Source organism: Hemitrygon akajei, chromosome 14 (genome assembly GCF_048418815.1).
Source record: "Hemitrygon akajei chromosome 14, sHemAka1.3, whole genome shotgun sequence".
Lineage (NCBI taxonomy): Eukaryota > Metazoa > Chordata > Chondrichthyes > Myliobatiformes > Dasyatidae > Hemitrygon > Hemitrygon akajei.
In genome coordinates this window covers 65348278-65365251 of record NC_133137.1, presented here as the reverse complement: position 1 = coordinate 65365251, position 16974 = coordinate 65348278, and the positions used below count along the sequence as shown (strand labels likewise).

The following is a 16974-nucleotide window of genomic DNA, read 5'->3' as shown; positions in this document are numbered from 1 at the left end:
AAATTAACCAGGTAATGAAACAATACTTGAAAACAATAAACATTAAACAAATACCAGAATCCTTGAGGAAGTGAACAGCATGCGGCAATTCATTTTCATCCAGCTGCAACTGATTTTCTTGAACTATTTCCAAAAGCCTCTGCCGATGAATTACTGGAAATTCCAAAGGGACACTCCTTCGCTCTTGTATAATCCTCTTTTCCAGCTCCATATATCCCTGCGGGATCAACTGGCCCATTACAGGTTGATTTCTAATCTGCAAAGATAATATAGCAAAATAGGAATCTTCTTTTAAGCTAAATCAGAGCACAAGCAATACAAGCAAGGTAGCACTAACATAACAATAAAAATTTAGTTAAAACTTAGAAACTGGTCCATTTATCGCTAATATTTTCTACAACTTGTGCTGCAGTTCCTCAGTCTATTCTTCTAATTTTTAGAAATTTAAGTTTTATACACATGCAAAGAATTAGATTCAAACCATGGACTACCAACTGCAAAATGACTTATTTGTAATGAGTCACAATGGTTATTTAGGTCCTGCTATCAGGGAATAAAATGGATTTAAACCTTTAATCACAAAGAACACTGTGACAAATAATGATTCCCAACAAATAAAAACTACACAAGATTATTATTCTCATTCGTTAGTTGAACTTAATGATTGTCTTCCTTCTTTTGACAGTAATTTTGTGTCAAGTAATTTATGTCTACAAACAGCTGCTGTCAATTACCAGAACTAAAATGCCTGCAGACATATTAGTTTACTGCAGTGATAAGTGGAACAAGAAGGGTATGCTTAGGTCAAAGAATCCCAAAAGGTGTGTCGGCTCTTTCTGAGGTGGTAACTGAACAACATGTTAGCAATGCCAAGTGACGAATAGACAGCAGCCAGCCATAACCCCCTCCTGAACCCTAAATTTCTCTAACCCAACCCCTGGCAGATCCAGCAAATTGTTAGGATGTCAAGAACACAAAACAATTACCTCGATTTAAGGTAAACAACAAACGATAACTAAGTGCTGCTTTTCTGCAACAGCCATTCACTACCTTCAATGCACAAACATGGAGGTTTAGCTGCTAAAGTGCATTCATCACACACTGTAAGCAGGGCCGTCTGAGTTACATAACAGAGAAGAAGGGAAACATGTTAAGGGGACAAAGAAGACAGCTTTGTGTGGCAGGGGTCAGGGGTGATGTGAAGGGATAGTTGTAGAAGCATGTGGCAGTGGAAGAGAGAATATGCTTAAGTCAAAGACAGCAGAGTGACTTATCCGCATAGGTAGGGAGAAAAGGGAAGTGAGTGCCGGGATTGTTGGGGAAGGTGGTAAGAGACAGCATCCACAAGTTAAGGCAAGATAATCTGCATTTACTTGTATTATCATTAATATTGTTCTTTATCTCCCCCCCCCCCCCCCGTATTCTACAGCCACCTCATCATCAGTTATTTTATTTTCTACCTTTCCTATCTCAACCCCATCTCCAAGGAGCAGAAGAGTCTAAGCCACCTTATTTTTTTTTTGAAAAACAGAGCTGTATTTTTAAAATATATAACAGCACCTTAAATGTCTGTATTTCACTGATAATAGCTCTTCGCAATTTTGTTATCGATTCGGATTCTTCTGTAGCTGTCACAAAGTGGAAATCCCGAACAGAAGGGAAATCATGATGCCGAATGAATTGCGTATTGATTCTGGAAATGCAGCTTTGCCGGTGCTTTTCATCAGTCACATCAATATGAGTTCCAACAAGAATTACTGGACAAGATGGGACATGGGCCTATCAGCATAAAAGAAAATTTGTAAACCTTGTTATAAAATAATGATCAACTTCACAATTAGAGACTTACTGAAAAATTCCTTTCTTAGATCTCACATCTAATTACCACCACAAAATATTCTAATACAAAATGATGACATTAAAACACATTAAGAAGCTGGAGTGCCAGTTTACATAGTTACTAGCAGTAAAACAGAAAGAAACCACTGAAGATCAACTGCTTTAACTGTCTTAAATACAAAGTAATCTTGGGTCCAAGTCCATAGCTTCCTGAAAATAGTCACACACATTGATAGGATGATAAAGGTGGCTAATGGCATATTGAGTTCAAGAGTCAGGAAATTACATTGAAGCTTAGAAAACCCGGGTTAGGCCATACTGAAGTACTGTATTCCATACTGGTTGCCCATTTATAGGAAGGATGTGGAGGCTTTGAAATGGGTGTAGCAGTGGTTTACCAGGATACTGTTTGGATTAGAGAGCATGTGCTATAAGGGCGGACAAACTTGTGTTGTTTTCTTGACAGTGACAAAAGGTGAGGGGAGATCTGAAAGAAATTTATAAAATTATGAGAGGCATAGCTAGAGTAGAGTAGATAGCCAGTTCATTTATCCCAGGGTTTAAACGTCTAATACAAATGGTTATGCAGTAAACATGTGAGGAGATAAGTTCAAAGGAAATTTATTGGGGTACTTCCTTGTATATATTTTTTTTAAACAGGGAGTGATAGGTACCTGGAATGCATTGACAGAGGTGGTGGATATGAAATAGACTCTTGGATAGGTACTAAATATACAGAAAATGGAGGTATATACAGTTTGTGTAGGCAGAAGGGACTGGTTTAATTAGGCTTTATTAGCTTAAGTAGTTCAAAACAACACTGTGGGCCAAAGAGTCTATTCATCTACTGTACTTTTCTAATGGGTGGTCAACTATGGAAGTCCCAAACTTACAAGGTTGTTCCTCTGTCAGATACCACATGGAGTGTGGTGGCAAGGCCCAGTCTCACTGAGATTCCTGATCACTTCTTTGACCCATTGCTTTGTTTTCAATGTGAACTTTCGGGGACAGAGGGGAGGGTCTTTTTTAAAATGGTATTTACATTGCTCTAGTTTACTATTTAATTGCTTCCAGTTAACTTTGATGTTGTCATTAGGTGTACCTAGTGTAGAAAATAGATACCACTGCCCTACTGAAAAAATACTTAAAGTGGAGTGAATTCCAATATCATCAATTTCCAAATTATTTCACACCATTCCAGAAATTTAACCGGGCATCTACCATCGTTCATGCCATTCCCTAAAAAAAGACTTTGTTAAGAGCATTTTTATAACTTGATCTAATAAGAGAGTAATTATTGCTGGGCATTATCAGGACAACTAGAGTGTCATGGCATAGTACTGATCAGGGAAATTATTCCCAGGTCTATGAGAGTACCTACAGAATTGCAAATCATGAGCATTGATGGAAATGCACATTTTTCAGGCATTTTTTCCCATATGGATAGTAATATTACCTTGTATCTTTTCAGATTAAATCGATGACTAGGATTAATTTTATTACTGCAGGCTGACAATACTGAATACAGAGACATGTACAGTCCCATACCTTTATGTTGAAAAGCCAATGCCTGATAGCATCAAGTTCAGCAACTCCTTTACTCAGATCACAAACAACAAGATAGAGGGCAAGTGGAGACATAAAATGTGGAAATGAGCTGTAGAGCTCTTCTTGGCCTAATGGAAAAGAGGCACCGTTAGTTTTTTTAAAAACTGTCATTCTTTCATTCTTAATTTATTTTATGCAGAATTTGATAGGCGTCACTGCTTTTGCATGAAGTAATGAATATATCTATCTCTACACATGATGTGATTGGCTTCTTGGTACATGTTATATTCTCTAAGCATCTCAAATGTCACATTATTAATGAACTATTGAATGCTGTTCGCTGCATAATTTTATCTACCCATTTTCCACTTTAAATAGTTTTTATTTTGCAATATACATGAGCATCATTGAGCAAAACTCAATTCATCTAAGTACTTGCTTGTATAACGAAGCACAAAAAATAATAATCTCAATAACAATAACATATTTTAAACATTTATGATCCCTGGTACATTTTTTAATGTGCCTCAATATTTAATGTGCGCTACTGTTATTTACTTTTCACGATCACACAAATAATTGAAATAAACAGTATTTGGGCACACTGAATTTTCTAAATTCTGTCACATTCTAGTGAAAAGACCCATCTAATTATGTTACAACAAAAGCTCAAATAGCTTTTTATAGGTATATAAACAGTCTACAATAATAAGACTGCAAAATTAACTGCAATTATTTAATTACAGTTTAAAATCTTTAAATTATTTCATTCGCCTTTTCCTCTAAGCTGCCTGCTTTGAGTTGTAGAAACTGGCTGTGCCAGATTGGGGTATAACGTTGAAATACAGAAAACCGACAGCACAATAAAGGCCCTTGGGCCCACGATGCTGTGCTGAACATGTACTTACTTTACAAATTACCTTGGGTTACCTATTGCCCTCAATTTTTCTAAGCTTCATGTACCTATCCAGGAGTCTCTATCATATCTGCCTCCACCACCGTTGCCGGCAGCCCATTCCATGCACTCACCACTCTGTTTAAAAAAAACTTACCTCTGACACCTCCTCTGTACCTACTTCCAAGCACCTTAAAACTGCACCCTCTGATGTTAGCCATTTCAGTCCTGCGAAAAAGTCTCTGACTATCCACATGATCAATACCTCTCATCAACTTATACACCTCTATCAAGTCACCTCTCATTCTCCACCATTTCAAGGAGAAAAGGCTGAGTTCACTCAACTCCAATCCAGGCAACATCCTTGTAAATCTCCTATGCACCCTTTCTATAGTTTCCAATTCCTTCCTGTAGTGAGGTGACCAGAACTGAGCACAGTACTCCAAGTGGGGTCTGACTAGGGTCCTACATAGCTGTAACATTACCTCTTGGCTCTTAAACTCAATCCCACGGTTGATGAAGGCCAATGCACCATATGCCTTCTTAACTGCAGAGTCAACCTGCACAGCAGCTTTGAGTGTCCTATGAACTCGGACCCCAAGATCTCTCTGTCCTCCACACTGCCAAGAGTCTTACCATTAATAGTATATTCTGCCACCGTATTTGAGCTACCAAAACAAACCACCTCACACTTATCTGGGTTGAACTCCATCTGCCACTTCTCAACCCAGTTTTTGTATCCTATCGATGTCTCACTGTAACCTCTGACAGCCCTCCACACGTTCCACAACACCCCCAACCTTTGTGTCATCAGCAAATTTACTAACCCATCCCTCCACTTCCTCATCCAGGTTATTTGTAAAAATCATGAAGAGAAGGGGTCCCAGAACAGATACCTGAGGCACACCACTGGTCACAGACCTCCATGCAGAATATGACTTGTCCACAATCACTCTTTGCCTTCTGTGGGCAAGCCAGTTCTGGATCCACAAAGCAATGTCCCCTTGGATCCCATAACTCCATACTTTCTCAATAAGCCTTGCATGGTGTACCTTATCAAATGCCTTGCTGAAATACATATACAGTACATCTACAGCTCTACCTTCAATGTGTTTAGCTACATCCTCAAAAAATTCAATCAGGCTCATAAGGCACAACCAGCATTTGACAAAGTCATACTGACTATTCCTAATCATATTATGCCTCTCCAAATGTTCATCAATCCTGCCTCTCGGGATCTTTTCCATCAACTTACAAACCACTGAAGTAAGAAGTTAGTTTTAGTTAACTTAGTTAACTTTCCTGACAACCACCAACCTTGAATCATAATTTAAAACTTTAAGAGAACACGATCAAACACAAGGAAATCTGCAGATGCTGGAAATTCAAACAACACACACACAAAATGCTGGCGGAACACAGCAGGCCAGGCAGCATCTATAAGGAGAAGCACTGTAGAGAACACGATATATGTAAAAATACAAATAAAATAGATGATAACAAATGAGGTCATCTTAAATAAATGGCAGCATTTGAGGCCCCCACTCCTTGATTCTATGATGATATCACCAACTCTTCACCTGAAAACATCACCAGCTTTTAACTGCACTCAGTCACAGAGCAATTAAAATGTTACTGGCTCTTCTATGAGGTGAAAACTTCAGTGAACAGCACATTCCAATCAAACAGCTACCACTGCTTTTTGCATGAAGTAATGAATTATATATATCTCTGCACATGCTGTGGTTGACTTCTCAGTACATGTTACATTCTCTAAACATCTCTAAGGTCACATTATTAATAAAATGTGTGGAATATTGTGCATCCACAAACCACCTGTCCATTTTTGGTAAACTGTTGAAGTTAATTTTTTTAAACATGCTCTGGTCTCTGGATAATGTCTATAACCCTCTGGCTCAGAAATGAAAACAATATTCAAGTATCAGTACTATGTTGTAGAAAAATTGCTGCTTTGAATCCATTTTTGAAGTCAATTACACCTTTTAATTAACTTAGGTTATTTTGTCCTCAATCTTCATTTAGCTCAGTGGGAAATAAAACTATTTTATATCAAAGTTTTAAAACAAAAAAGCAATGTCATTAGGTCCAGTAAATATCAACATTTTGCAGACATAAACCTTTCTCGACATTACAGCATTTTATGTATTAACATATTTCTCTACTCTTTAAGTGCTGTGGTTAATACAATGTGAAGAGGTAAAAAGAAATGGAACCACTTTCTAAAGCAGTAAGTGTGAATCTCATTCCAAAGTAATTTGATTGAACACGTATGTAAGGAACTTATTATGGTGATTAATTTCGGATAGTAGAAGATGCTGACATCTGCTCTGAGGCAGCACTTTCACCGAAGAGTCAAAAGATTCTAGCCTGACTTCAGTATGATAATGCTGGATACTTCAAAACTTTGCTTCTGACTATCATTATGAAAACAACAACCCTTTATCACTATTTGTAAAGCAACAGTGGTAACAGTTACTTCGTCAATCCTTAAGGCTATGTATCACAACAAAATTAAACAGGAAATTCGGTTTAAAAAAAACACATCTACTCCTGCTGCTGTAAAAGATGCCAACTTAACAGGGATAAGCAACACTTGCAGTTCAGGGATCTGTTTTTTTATATTATTATGAATGTGAAACAATTGGGAGCAAACATCCTTGATGTAACAAAATTTAACTAGAAGAAATGTAAAAAAATAATTCTCACCACCATGATGCAGGAAGTTAAAAACAAATCAGGCAATTTACCTGAAAAATCCCAGACATTCAACAAGTATTCCTTTTTCTTCCCTAGTTTGCCTTTTACATGAATTAACCACTCCCTAATATCAATTCCAATTGTGGGTTTCTCTGTTTCAGAATTAGGCCGCTTGCATTTCATCAGCTGCTGAAGCAAAGTGGTTTTACCACTTCCATAATTTCCCACTATCATTAGGTTCATTCTGTAATAAGGCACGGCTTTCTTTAGACGCTGATGTAAAAATCTAAAATAAAAATAAAGCAAATGTTAGGATTTCTGAGAAAAAAAAATTGCTAAAACAATTAAATAAAAGGCCTGAAATTTACTTTGGGAAAGAACAAAAACATAGGGGGAAATCAGGAAGAATAGGTTTTCTCATTGCTCTGCACTTAAAATTTTCAACACATTTCCCCTCCAATATCATGCCAGGCTTGCTGGCCTGGTGGGTGGAAAAGCAGACAGGAAATGGCTGCCAAGTCTAATGCTGAAGGAGTTTGCAATGTTGTGGAAATAAGCTGGTACAACTTCACAGACACCTGCTTGTATGATCTGCATAAGTATTCAAATACATTTGAACCTCATGGATTTGACCCAATTTGTAATAAATCCATCTGAGAGCAGAAATATCTTGTTTTATTACTTTTTCTAAATGATGGTAATCCATAACAGTGTAACATTCTTCAAGATTACATTGGAGTAGAACTCTAGTTTTTTGTGCTCAAATCTCATTGGTTTGATTTGAAACTACAACAACTCAAAAAAAAAACTTCAACAACTCTGCCGTGAACTCTGATGTATCTACTTTTTTTTCAATGCACAAGATGCCTGGGATTTTCTGGACATTACTTGCTTAGTGCTGACAGGTTACTGGTGTTAGTCAACACCTAATAACATCAGACTTGAAGGATTTAATGGCATTCCCTGCTCACATTTTCTGTCCTAATCTAGTACGAAAAACACATGGTAACAGAAGCTTAACATTAAATACGTAACCTACCATCATCTCAAGTCGTCACTTTTTATTGTCATTTCGATCATAACTGCTGGTACAGTACCCAGTAGAAACAAGACAACATTTTTCAGGACCATGATGTTACATGAAACAATACAAAATCTAAACTGAATTGCGTAAAAAAAACAACAGAAAATAACTAGACTACAGACCTACCCAGGACTGCATAAAGTGCACAAAACAGTGCAGGCATTACAATAAATAATAAACAAGATAATAGGGGAGTACGGTGTCAGTCCAGGCTCTGGGTATTGAGGAGTCTGATAGCTCGTGGGAAGGAACTGTTACTTAGACTGGTCGTGAGAGCCCAAATGCTTCGCAGCCTTTTCCCAGACGACAGGAGGGAGAAGAGATTGTATGAGGGGTGCATGGAGTCCTTCATAATGCTGTTTCCTTTGCGGATGCAGTGTGTAGTGTAAATGTCCAAGATGGCGGGAAGAGAGACCCCGATGATCTTCTCAGCTGACCTCACTATCTGCTGCAGGGTCTTGTGATCCGAGATGGTGCAATTTCCGAACCAGGCAGTGATGCAGCTGCTCAGGATACTCTCAATACAACCCCTGTAGAATGTGATGAGGATGGGGGGTGGGAGATGGACTTTCCTCAGCCTTCGCAAAAAGTAGAGACGCCGCTGGGCTTTCTTTGCTATGGAGCTGGTGTTGAGAGACCAGGTGAGATTCTCTGCCAGGTGAACACCAAGAAATTTGGTGCTCTTAACTATCTCTATCGAGGAACCGTCGATGTTCAGCGGGGAGTGGTCGCTCCGTGCCGTCCTGAAGTCAACAACCATCTCTTTTGTTTTGTTCACATTCAGAGACAAGTTGTTGGCTCTGCACCAGTCTGTTAGCCGCTGCATCTCCTCTCTGTAAGCTGACTCGTCGTTCTTGCTGATGAGACCCACCACAGTCGTGTCATCAGCAAACTTGATGACGTGGTTCGAGCTGTGTGTTGCAGCACAGTCATCGGTCAGCAAAGTGAACAGCAGAGGACTGAGCACACAGCCCTGGGGAGCCCCCGTGCTCAGTGTGATGGTGTTGGAGATGCTGCCTCTGATCCGGACTGAGGTCTCCCAGTCAGGAAGTCTAGGATCTAGTTGCAGAGGGAGGTGTTCAAGCCCAGTAGGCTCAGCTTTCCAATCAGTTTCTGAGGGATGATTGTGTTGAATGCTGAAATGAAGTCTAGTGAGGGAGGCAGCAGGGTCTTGATGTGCCTCATGACGAGCCTCTTGAAACACTTCATGATGATGGATATGAGTGCAACGGGACGGTAGTCATTTAGGTAGGACACTGAAAACTTCTTCGGCATGGGGACAATGGTGGTGGCCTTGAAACACGTTGGAATGGTGGCGCTGCTTGGGGAGATGTTGAAGATGTCAGTGAGAACATCTGCTAGCTGGTCTGCACATCCTCTAAGCATTCTACCAGGAATGTTGTCTGGTCCAGCAACCTTCCGTGGGTTGACCCTGCACAGGGTTCTTCTCACATCCACCACGGTGAGACACAGCACCTGGTCATTTGTAGGGGGGGTGGACTTCCTCGCCACCACGTCATTTTCTGCCTCAAAATGAGCATAGAAGTTATTCAGTGCATCTGGGAGAGAGGCATCACCCGCACAGTCAGGTGATGTTGTCCAGTAATTGGTGATGTCCTGGATGCCCTTCCACATGTGCTGCGTGTCGCCGCTGTCCTGGAAGTGGCTGTGGATTCGCTGGGCATGTGCACGCTTTGCCCCCCCCCCCCCCCCGATGGCCCGCAACAGTTTGGCCCTTGCTGTTGTTAGGGCTGCCTTGTCACCTGCTCTGAAGGCAGAGCCACGGGTCCTCAGCAGCACATGCACCTCTGCGGTCATCTGTGGCTTCTGGTTAGCGTGTGTAGTCATGGTCTTGGGCACAGTGACGTCATCGATGCACTTGCTGATGTAGCTGGTCACTGATGCCATTTACTCCTCTAAGTTGGTAGAGTCGCCATCAGTTGCAGCCTCCCTGAACATGTGCCAGTCAGTGTGCTCAAAGCAGTCTTGAAGAGCAGAGATGGCTCCTGCTGGCCAGGTTTTCACCTGCTTCTGAACTGGTCTGAAGTGCCTGACGAGCGGTCTGTATGCTGGGATTAGCATAACAGAGATGTGGTCTGAGTAACTGAGGTGGGGGCGGGGCTCCGCCCAGTACATGTAGGGGATGTGTGTATAAACCAGGTCCAATGCGTTCTCCCCCCTCATTGCAAAGTCCACATACTGATGGAATTTGGGGAGCACTGACTGAAGGTTCGCGTGGTTAAAATCACCAGCAACAATAAATAGTCCATCAGGGTGTGCAATCTGCAGTTCGCTAATAGCCCCATACAGTTCACAGAGCATCTCCTTAGTATTAGCGCTGGGGGGAATAAAGACACCGACTGTGAGGACAGTGGTGAATTCCCATGGCAAATAAAATGGTCTGCATCTAACAGCCACAAACTCCACTAGCGATGAGCAGTATCTGGAAACCAGCACAGAGTTCTTGCGCCATTCCGTATTGATGTAAACACACAAGCCACCGCTATGAGTCTTATCGGAGACAGCTGCGTCCCTGTCCATACGAAACAAGGCGAGCCCATCCAGCTGAACGGCAGCGTCCGAAATTCTACCAGTGAGCCACGTCTCTGTGAAAACATACTCACAGCAGACTCTGTACTCCCACCGAGTATTTCGTTGGAGTCGGATATAGTCCAACTTATTGTCCGGGGAGCGGACATTGGAGAGCAGAATGGACAGGAGAGCTGGCTGGCTAGGGTTTGCTTTTTGCCTGGCACAGACCCCTGCCTGCTTGCCTCACTTCCGCTTCCTCTCACATCGCTTGTGACGTCTCCACCTCTGGCCACCAGCATCAGGCGACTCCGAGGATTGTAGGCCCGATCCCCTTAGCAAGCCGAGGTCACATAATTTAACCAGCAGATCTTCATGAAGGTTTGTTTTTGGGCGATCTCTATATTGTAGTAGTCTCTGGCAATGCTAGATAGTCGCTCTGTTATCTATGTGCCCTGAACAAAAATTGTGTCTCAAACTTAAATTAGAAAATTAAACTAAAGTAACACCAGATCTGAAAGGCCGCTGCTGCCGTGTCACACTTCCTTCAAAACTGCAAACATAACACTCAAAAAATTTGCAGAAAGACACACTCAAGCAAATCAGCTGTTCCATCATATATTCAACATCCTAGGCTTTCATTCAGCATAATATTCCTACTCAAAATTCTGGATGTCCTTCCACATTATTCACTGCATAGGTAAATGCTGTAAACTCTGCAAGCATGTCAAGCACAGACCTCAGTGTAGCATGGGATCACTCATGTCACAGTGCACCATCTGTTTGAATGATCATTGGGAATGGGGGTTTTCTGGTTGTAGTGGTAAGACACACTGAGCGCAAGTATCTTGCTCCCCTTCCTTACCCCCCAAAGTCTTCCTACATCAATAGGGCAGATTTTACTGCTGCATTTCCTAGGCAGAAGAACACTTTTGTAGACCAAAAACCTCCAGTTTCTCTCCTTATATGATTTGAATGAGTAATTTACTTTCTGACAGCAGATGGTTGCCCACTTATCACTTCCCTCCATTGGAAACTGGTGTGGGCCGTTTGGAGCTAGGTTTGAAAAATTTGCGTTCCTTGTAATTTGAGATGACCACCTTTGTTAATGCACAAATCAAGTAGACAGGTAGTGGAATTCACGTGCAGGCAAAGCAATCATTACTAAATTTAAAATACAAAGAATTTTTAATTTGGCACAACTGCCAAAATTCCTAACAATCCACAGGATGCTCAGAAGTCTCTTGACATTTTAAATAAAATAAACACATCACCTGATAATATCTTTTGTTTTGCTGCCAATGTGTTTCAAGTCCAAATCGAGAAGCAATCCTTGCAATTCAAGTTCCCACAGCTTCTGCAGCTTTCCCATTTCATTTGGCAAGGACCTCAAATCAGAGTTATGACTCACGAGTAAAGAAGTCATATTTTTAAGCAGACCAATCTGGGGAGGTAGCTAAAAGCAACATGAAATATCTAAGTCTTGGTGCCAAGTGTGGAAAAAGAAACAAACTCTTAAACAGGATTGCTCAAGTACTATTAATACACAAGTTTGAAGAATAGTTAGCAGGTCTGGCAGCACTTGTGGAAAGAGAAACAAAAACTCTTTAGACACAGCTTTATCTGTGGTATAATTCCAGCAATATTGTTCTAATTTTTTTTACAAAAATTAGTTCATAACATATTTACTTAATAGTTATACACTTCTTTATTTCAAATCATTTAAAACAAAAATATTGCTATTTCTTTCACAAAATGTATTTAAATAAAATTATCCATTTTACCTCTTTCAAGATGTTATTATTAAGATTCAGTTTTTCTAGTCTTGACCATTTGCTTATTGTTTCACTAAGCTCCAATACACTGATTTGATTATGGCTAAATACGAGTTCCCTTAGACTTGAAGACTCCCAATGAATAGGCCCAGGGAGCTTTGCTATCTTGTTGTGACTTAGGTTGACAGTCCTTAAGCTAGAGAGAAAGTAAAAACATCTCAAACCTTTGGATGGAAATTAAGTTAATAATCAGTAAGGTATCAATGTACAGAATTGTCAGTGTTTTCATATCCAGTATCAAATCTTCCAAAAAGTTGAGCAGCTTTGACATAATTTACAACTACATTTTTAAAAGTTTGACATGTCAAACTACACTATATGCTAGAAATTATTAACTGGATATTTAACAGTGTATCAAATGCAACACTGACAGATTAAAAACATGAATAAGAATTTCCGGCATAATGTTAATAGGTACTGAAGCAAGTCAGATGCCTTCATTTATATCAGCAGTACAGACAAAATTCATTTTAGCTTAATTTAAAGGGCTTATTCAGATGAAATAAAATTATGTACTACATATGTGGTGTCAGGTATTTCATGTCCTTAATCACCTGGTTGTTTCAGATGATGTGCTTGGCAATCCAAATAAATGGTTTCATTCAAATATGAAATAATTTAGAAGGAAACTCCCCTTTAACAGACTCAAAAGTGCAGCTGCTTGTTTTTATGTCATATAATTTATGGTAATGACCATTTCAACAGAACATTGCACACTAAACCAGCACGTTCCAGCAGTTTGACAGCTAATGAACCATAACCCATAAACTTACAAATGCTCACAGCAAGCAATTAGGCCAATTGACCTGTAAGCACCAACAAACAGCAAGGAACTTTGTGCATACCTGAAATCTATTACAACAAGTAAATGTCAGATAATTTCAGATAGAAAAAAAGCCTCATTTTAGGCATCTCATGGGCAGTTTTTGACCTTAAAATAAACCAGCAATTCAGGAATGTCATCGGGGTAAAGCCAAGGTAAGGCCACAGGGATAGGGAAAGGATAAACAGGTTGTACATAATTGCCAAAAGAGTTGTTGATCTGGTATTATATTTGTAAAAGATATGCTGTCATTTCAGAATAGGTTAATTTTAAAACAAAATCACAATCAGATGGAAGTAGAATGAATGAATAGCTGAAGATAGTAATCCTGTGCTTGGGTAAAAGGTAAACCAGCTGGCTTTAGACCACAGAAACGGTAGTAAAATGAATGCTGAAGTAATAGTGGACAATTATTTTAAAACTCATGGTTAAGATTTTAAGTGTTAATATATGCAAATTGCTCTTAGTTCCTTAAAAAGAAAACAAAGAGAAAGAAGCTCTTACCACACTGCACTAGAATTAAATGGATACTTAACTGTGCATCCATTATATAAATCAATGACAGAAAAACCATAGGAGTCCTGTCATTCAGTAAATTGTGGCTCATCTTTCACCTCAACCTTACTTTCCTGCACCAACCGCATAATCTTAGAATCCTTAAGTAACTTAAAATCTAGTAATCTACTGCATGTCTTTAGAACTGAGACCTCCACAAGCATCATTTACAGAAAATTACAAAGATGTACTTTTATCACAAGAAAGTTACATCCCCAATGAACAGCCTTTCATTTTAAAACCATAACCCTTGGTTCCAGACAATGCCACCAGAGGGAGCATCATCTCAGATTTTTCCCTATCTAGTCCACGGAGTTTTATGCACTCAACACACTCAAAATGCTGGTGGAACGCAACAGGCTAGGCAGCATCTATAGGGAGAAGCACTATCGACGTTTTGGGCCGAGACCCTTCATCCTGACGAAGGGTCTCGGCCCGAAACGTCGACAGTGCTTTTCCCTATAGATGCTGCCTGGCCTGCTGCGTTCCACCAGCATTTTGTATGTGTTGCTCGAAATTCCAACATCTGCAGATTTCCTCGTGTTTGAGTTTTATGCACTGGTTTGTTTATTCTCTCCTCAAATGACATGTTAGACATTCCATAAATCTAATGGGGAACATTTGTTGCTGTTCTTTCAGGTAGAGAGACTAGACATAAATACAATATTCTAAATGCAATCTCACCAGAACTCAATATAATCGAAGCAGGCTGTCCCAACTCATACTCAAATCCTCTTACAATCAAAGCCAACACACCACTTGCCTTTTGAACTGTTTTCGTAACCAGCATATCAACATTCAGTGATTGGCACATGAAGGTTCCCCCAAGGTCCAGATACATCAACATCTTTACATCTCTCACCCTTTTAATTCTTCCAAATTTTCCACCAAAATGGATAACATCACATTTTTTCATGTTTCATCTACCTTATATTTGCCAATTTGCATAGATAGCCTGTTTTTATTCTCCTGAAGTCCTCTAACATCCTCCTCATGGCCAACTGATTTTATTTTTCAGCAACCATGGACATATTGCTCTTAATCCCCTCAACCAAATCACTGAAATGAACTGCATATCAGGCTCCAAGCAGACTCTGGTGGTCACAGCTTTTGAATCTTAAACGCACCCATGTATTGATACCTAATCTTCCAAGATTTTCACTCCTACTGATGTCAGACTAAATACATTCAGGTGATTCCTCTCACCCTCCATTCTTTAAAAGTGCAGTTAAATTTGCTACCATTCAATCTGTGGGAACAATTTGACAACCATTAGAATTTTGTAAGATGATAATCAGTGCATCTATTATTTCCATAACCACCTCCATCAAAAGACTAGAATTGAGGTAATTTTGAGAGCTAAATTGAGATTGTCAGCTGTTTCTGGTGGAAGTAATTTGGACAAGACCAAAAACACAACTTGGAATTTAATTCACTAAATACCCTGTGAATCACAGGTGAGAGAAACAGAAAAAAAATGTCACACTTAAAAATGACTATAGCAAATGAGAACATTTCTGGAATAAATTATACTTTTTTGCAGATTCCAATGATATTATATATGGCAGAAAATGTTTGATACAAGATAACAGAATACTTCAAATGTAGTAATAGCTTCCCACTTCTGCATGACAGATAAAAAGATAACAAGAAAAATTAACAATCTATGGCACATACTGGTGAAGCTTGAGAACCGCTTCAGGAACTTGACTGAAATTATTGCTTGCCAGATCAATTGTAGTAATTTCTGATGGCAAACCACATAAAACACCTGTGAAAGTAAAATAACAATTCAGAAATGTGAAAGCATATGTTGATTTTATTATATGCAAATTAAGATACATTGACATAAACTGAAGTGAATTATTTCCCTGCAATCCAGCCAAATATAATTAGCTTTATACAGGACTTTGAACTGTACAGCACAATGTATACCAGATATCTATTGTCATTTCCTTCGGGGAAATTAATGAAATAGAAGTGGAAATGGTCATCAACAAAAATGTTTGATTTTCTTTCATCCTAAATCATTTTATGAGATGTATCCACTATTATATGGAAGCTTCCAAGCAGCCATGGTCTTTGAAAACTGAGGGGTTATTCTTTCCTCGTAATTCTTGGTTATGGATACCAGCATCCAATTTTTCAAAAACTTATTAGTTTCTGTTGTTCCATTAAAATATTCATGGTGCCTAATGTATCTGCTTAAATTTTCAGAACTTCTTTAATGTTCTTAAAATGTATACAATTAGTAGAAACACCTGGTGCCAAATTCATCCTATGGATAGTATCTGTTTATATCTTTTCAAACTTATACAAAAGAATGTGGGAATTTGAATTTCAACACATGCTTCAAGTTAAAATTTTCATTATCTTCTGCACTAGCTGCACCAATAAAGAAGCAAAACTGAAATGAAATAACTTCTTGTTCTTAAACAGTTTATTGACGAATATATAATAAAGAGACTCTGTCTGTAAGGAATCTGTTCTTTCTCCCCATAACCACATGGGTTTCTTCCAGGTGTTCCAGTTTCCTCCCACAGTGAAAGACATACAGGTTAAATGGTCATTGTAAATTGTCCTGTGATTAGGAGAGTGTTAAAATAGGTTGCTTTTTGGGTAATGCGGTTCAGTGGGCCAGTATCTTCTGCCTGTATTCATTTTCAGCATATGCACTGAATTTAAACATATTCTATCAATCAGCTGCTTAAAACTTACAATCCTAATGGTTGAGACCCTGTATGAATGCAGAGCTAGTACAAACCCCATTCAAGAAGCAACTGTTTGAGTGTCATCAAAAAAAAACTGGGTCAACCAAAGGTTCTTGTACTTAAAGCCTCAACTAATGAAGGCCAGTTTCTCATTGGTTTTGTTAGTCATATTAACAGTTTGTGTGAAAGCAAAGATCCCTTTATTCTTCGATACTCCCCAAGATCTCACAATTCATATCGTACATTCAAACCTCATTTATACTCCAAAAATACATCACTACACATTTATCAAGATTAAACCTATCTACCATTTCTTGGTCCATTTCATTAACACATCAATATCACTCTGGAGCCAAATATTATCCTCCCTACAAACAACTCCACCAATGTATACTTCATTTTCAAATTTCATTCTCATACCTCCTACATTCACATCC

The 16974-nt window shown here is 39.2% G+C and overlaps 1 protein-coding gene across 2 annotated transcripts in view; it reads right to left on the bottom strand.

Moving 5' to 3' along the window:
- lrrk2 (leucine-rich repeat kinase 2) overlaps nt 1-16974 on the bottom strand; it is a 130695-nt gene that overhangs the window by 48851 nt on the left and 64870 nt on the right. For both annotated transcript variants that reach the window (XM_073066270.1, XM_073066269.1), the window contains exons 26-32: nt 15504-15597; nt 12398-12584; nt 11888-12069; nt 7051-7286; nt 3388-3515; nt 1561-1779; nt 55-256 (exon numbers count right to left, since the gene is read on the bottom strand). In XM_073066270.1, coding sequence (XP_072922371.1) covers nt 55-256; nt 1561-1779; nt 3388-3515; nt 7051-7286; nt 11888-12069; nt 12398-12584; nt 15504-15597 — 1248 coding nt within the window. The remainder of the gene's footprint in view (nt 1-54; nt 257-1560; nt 1780-3387; nt 3516-7050; nt 7287-11887; nt 12070-12397; nt 12585-15503; nt 15598-16974) is intronic.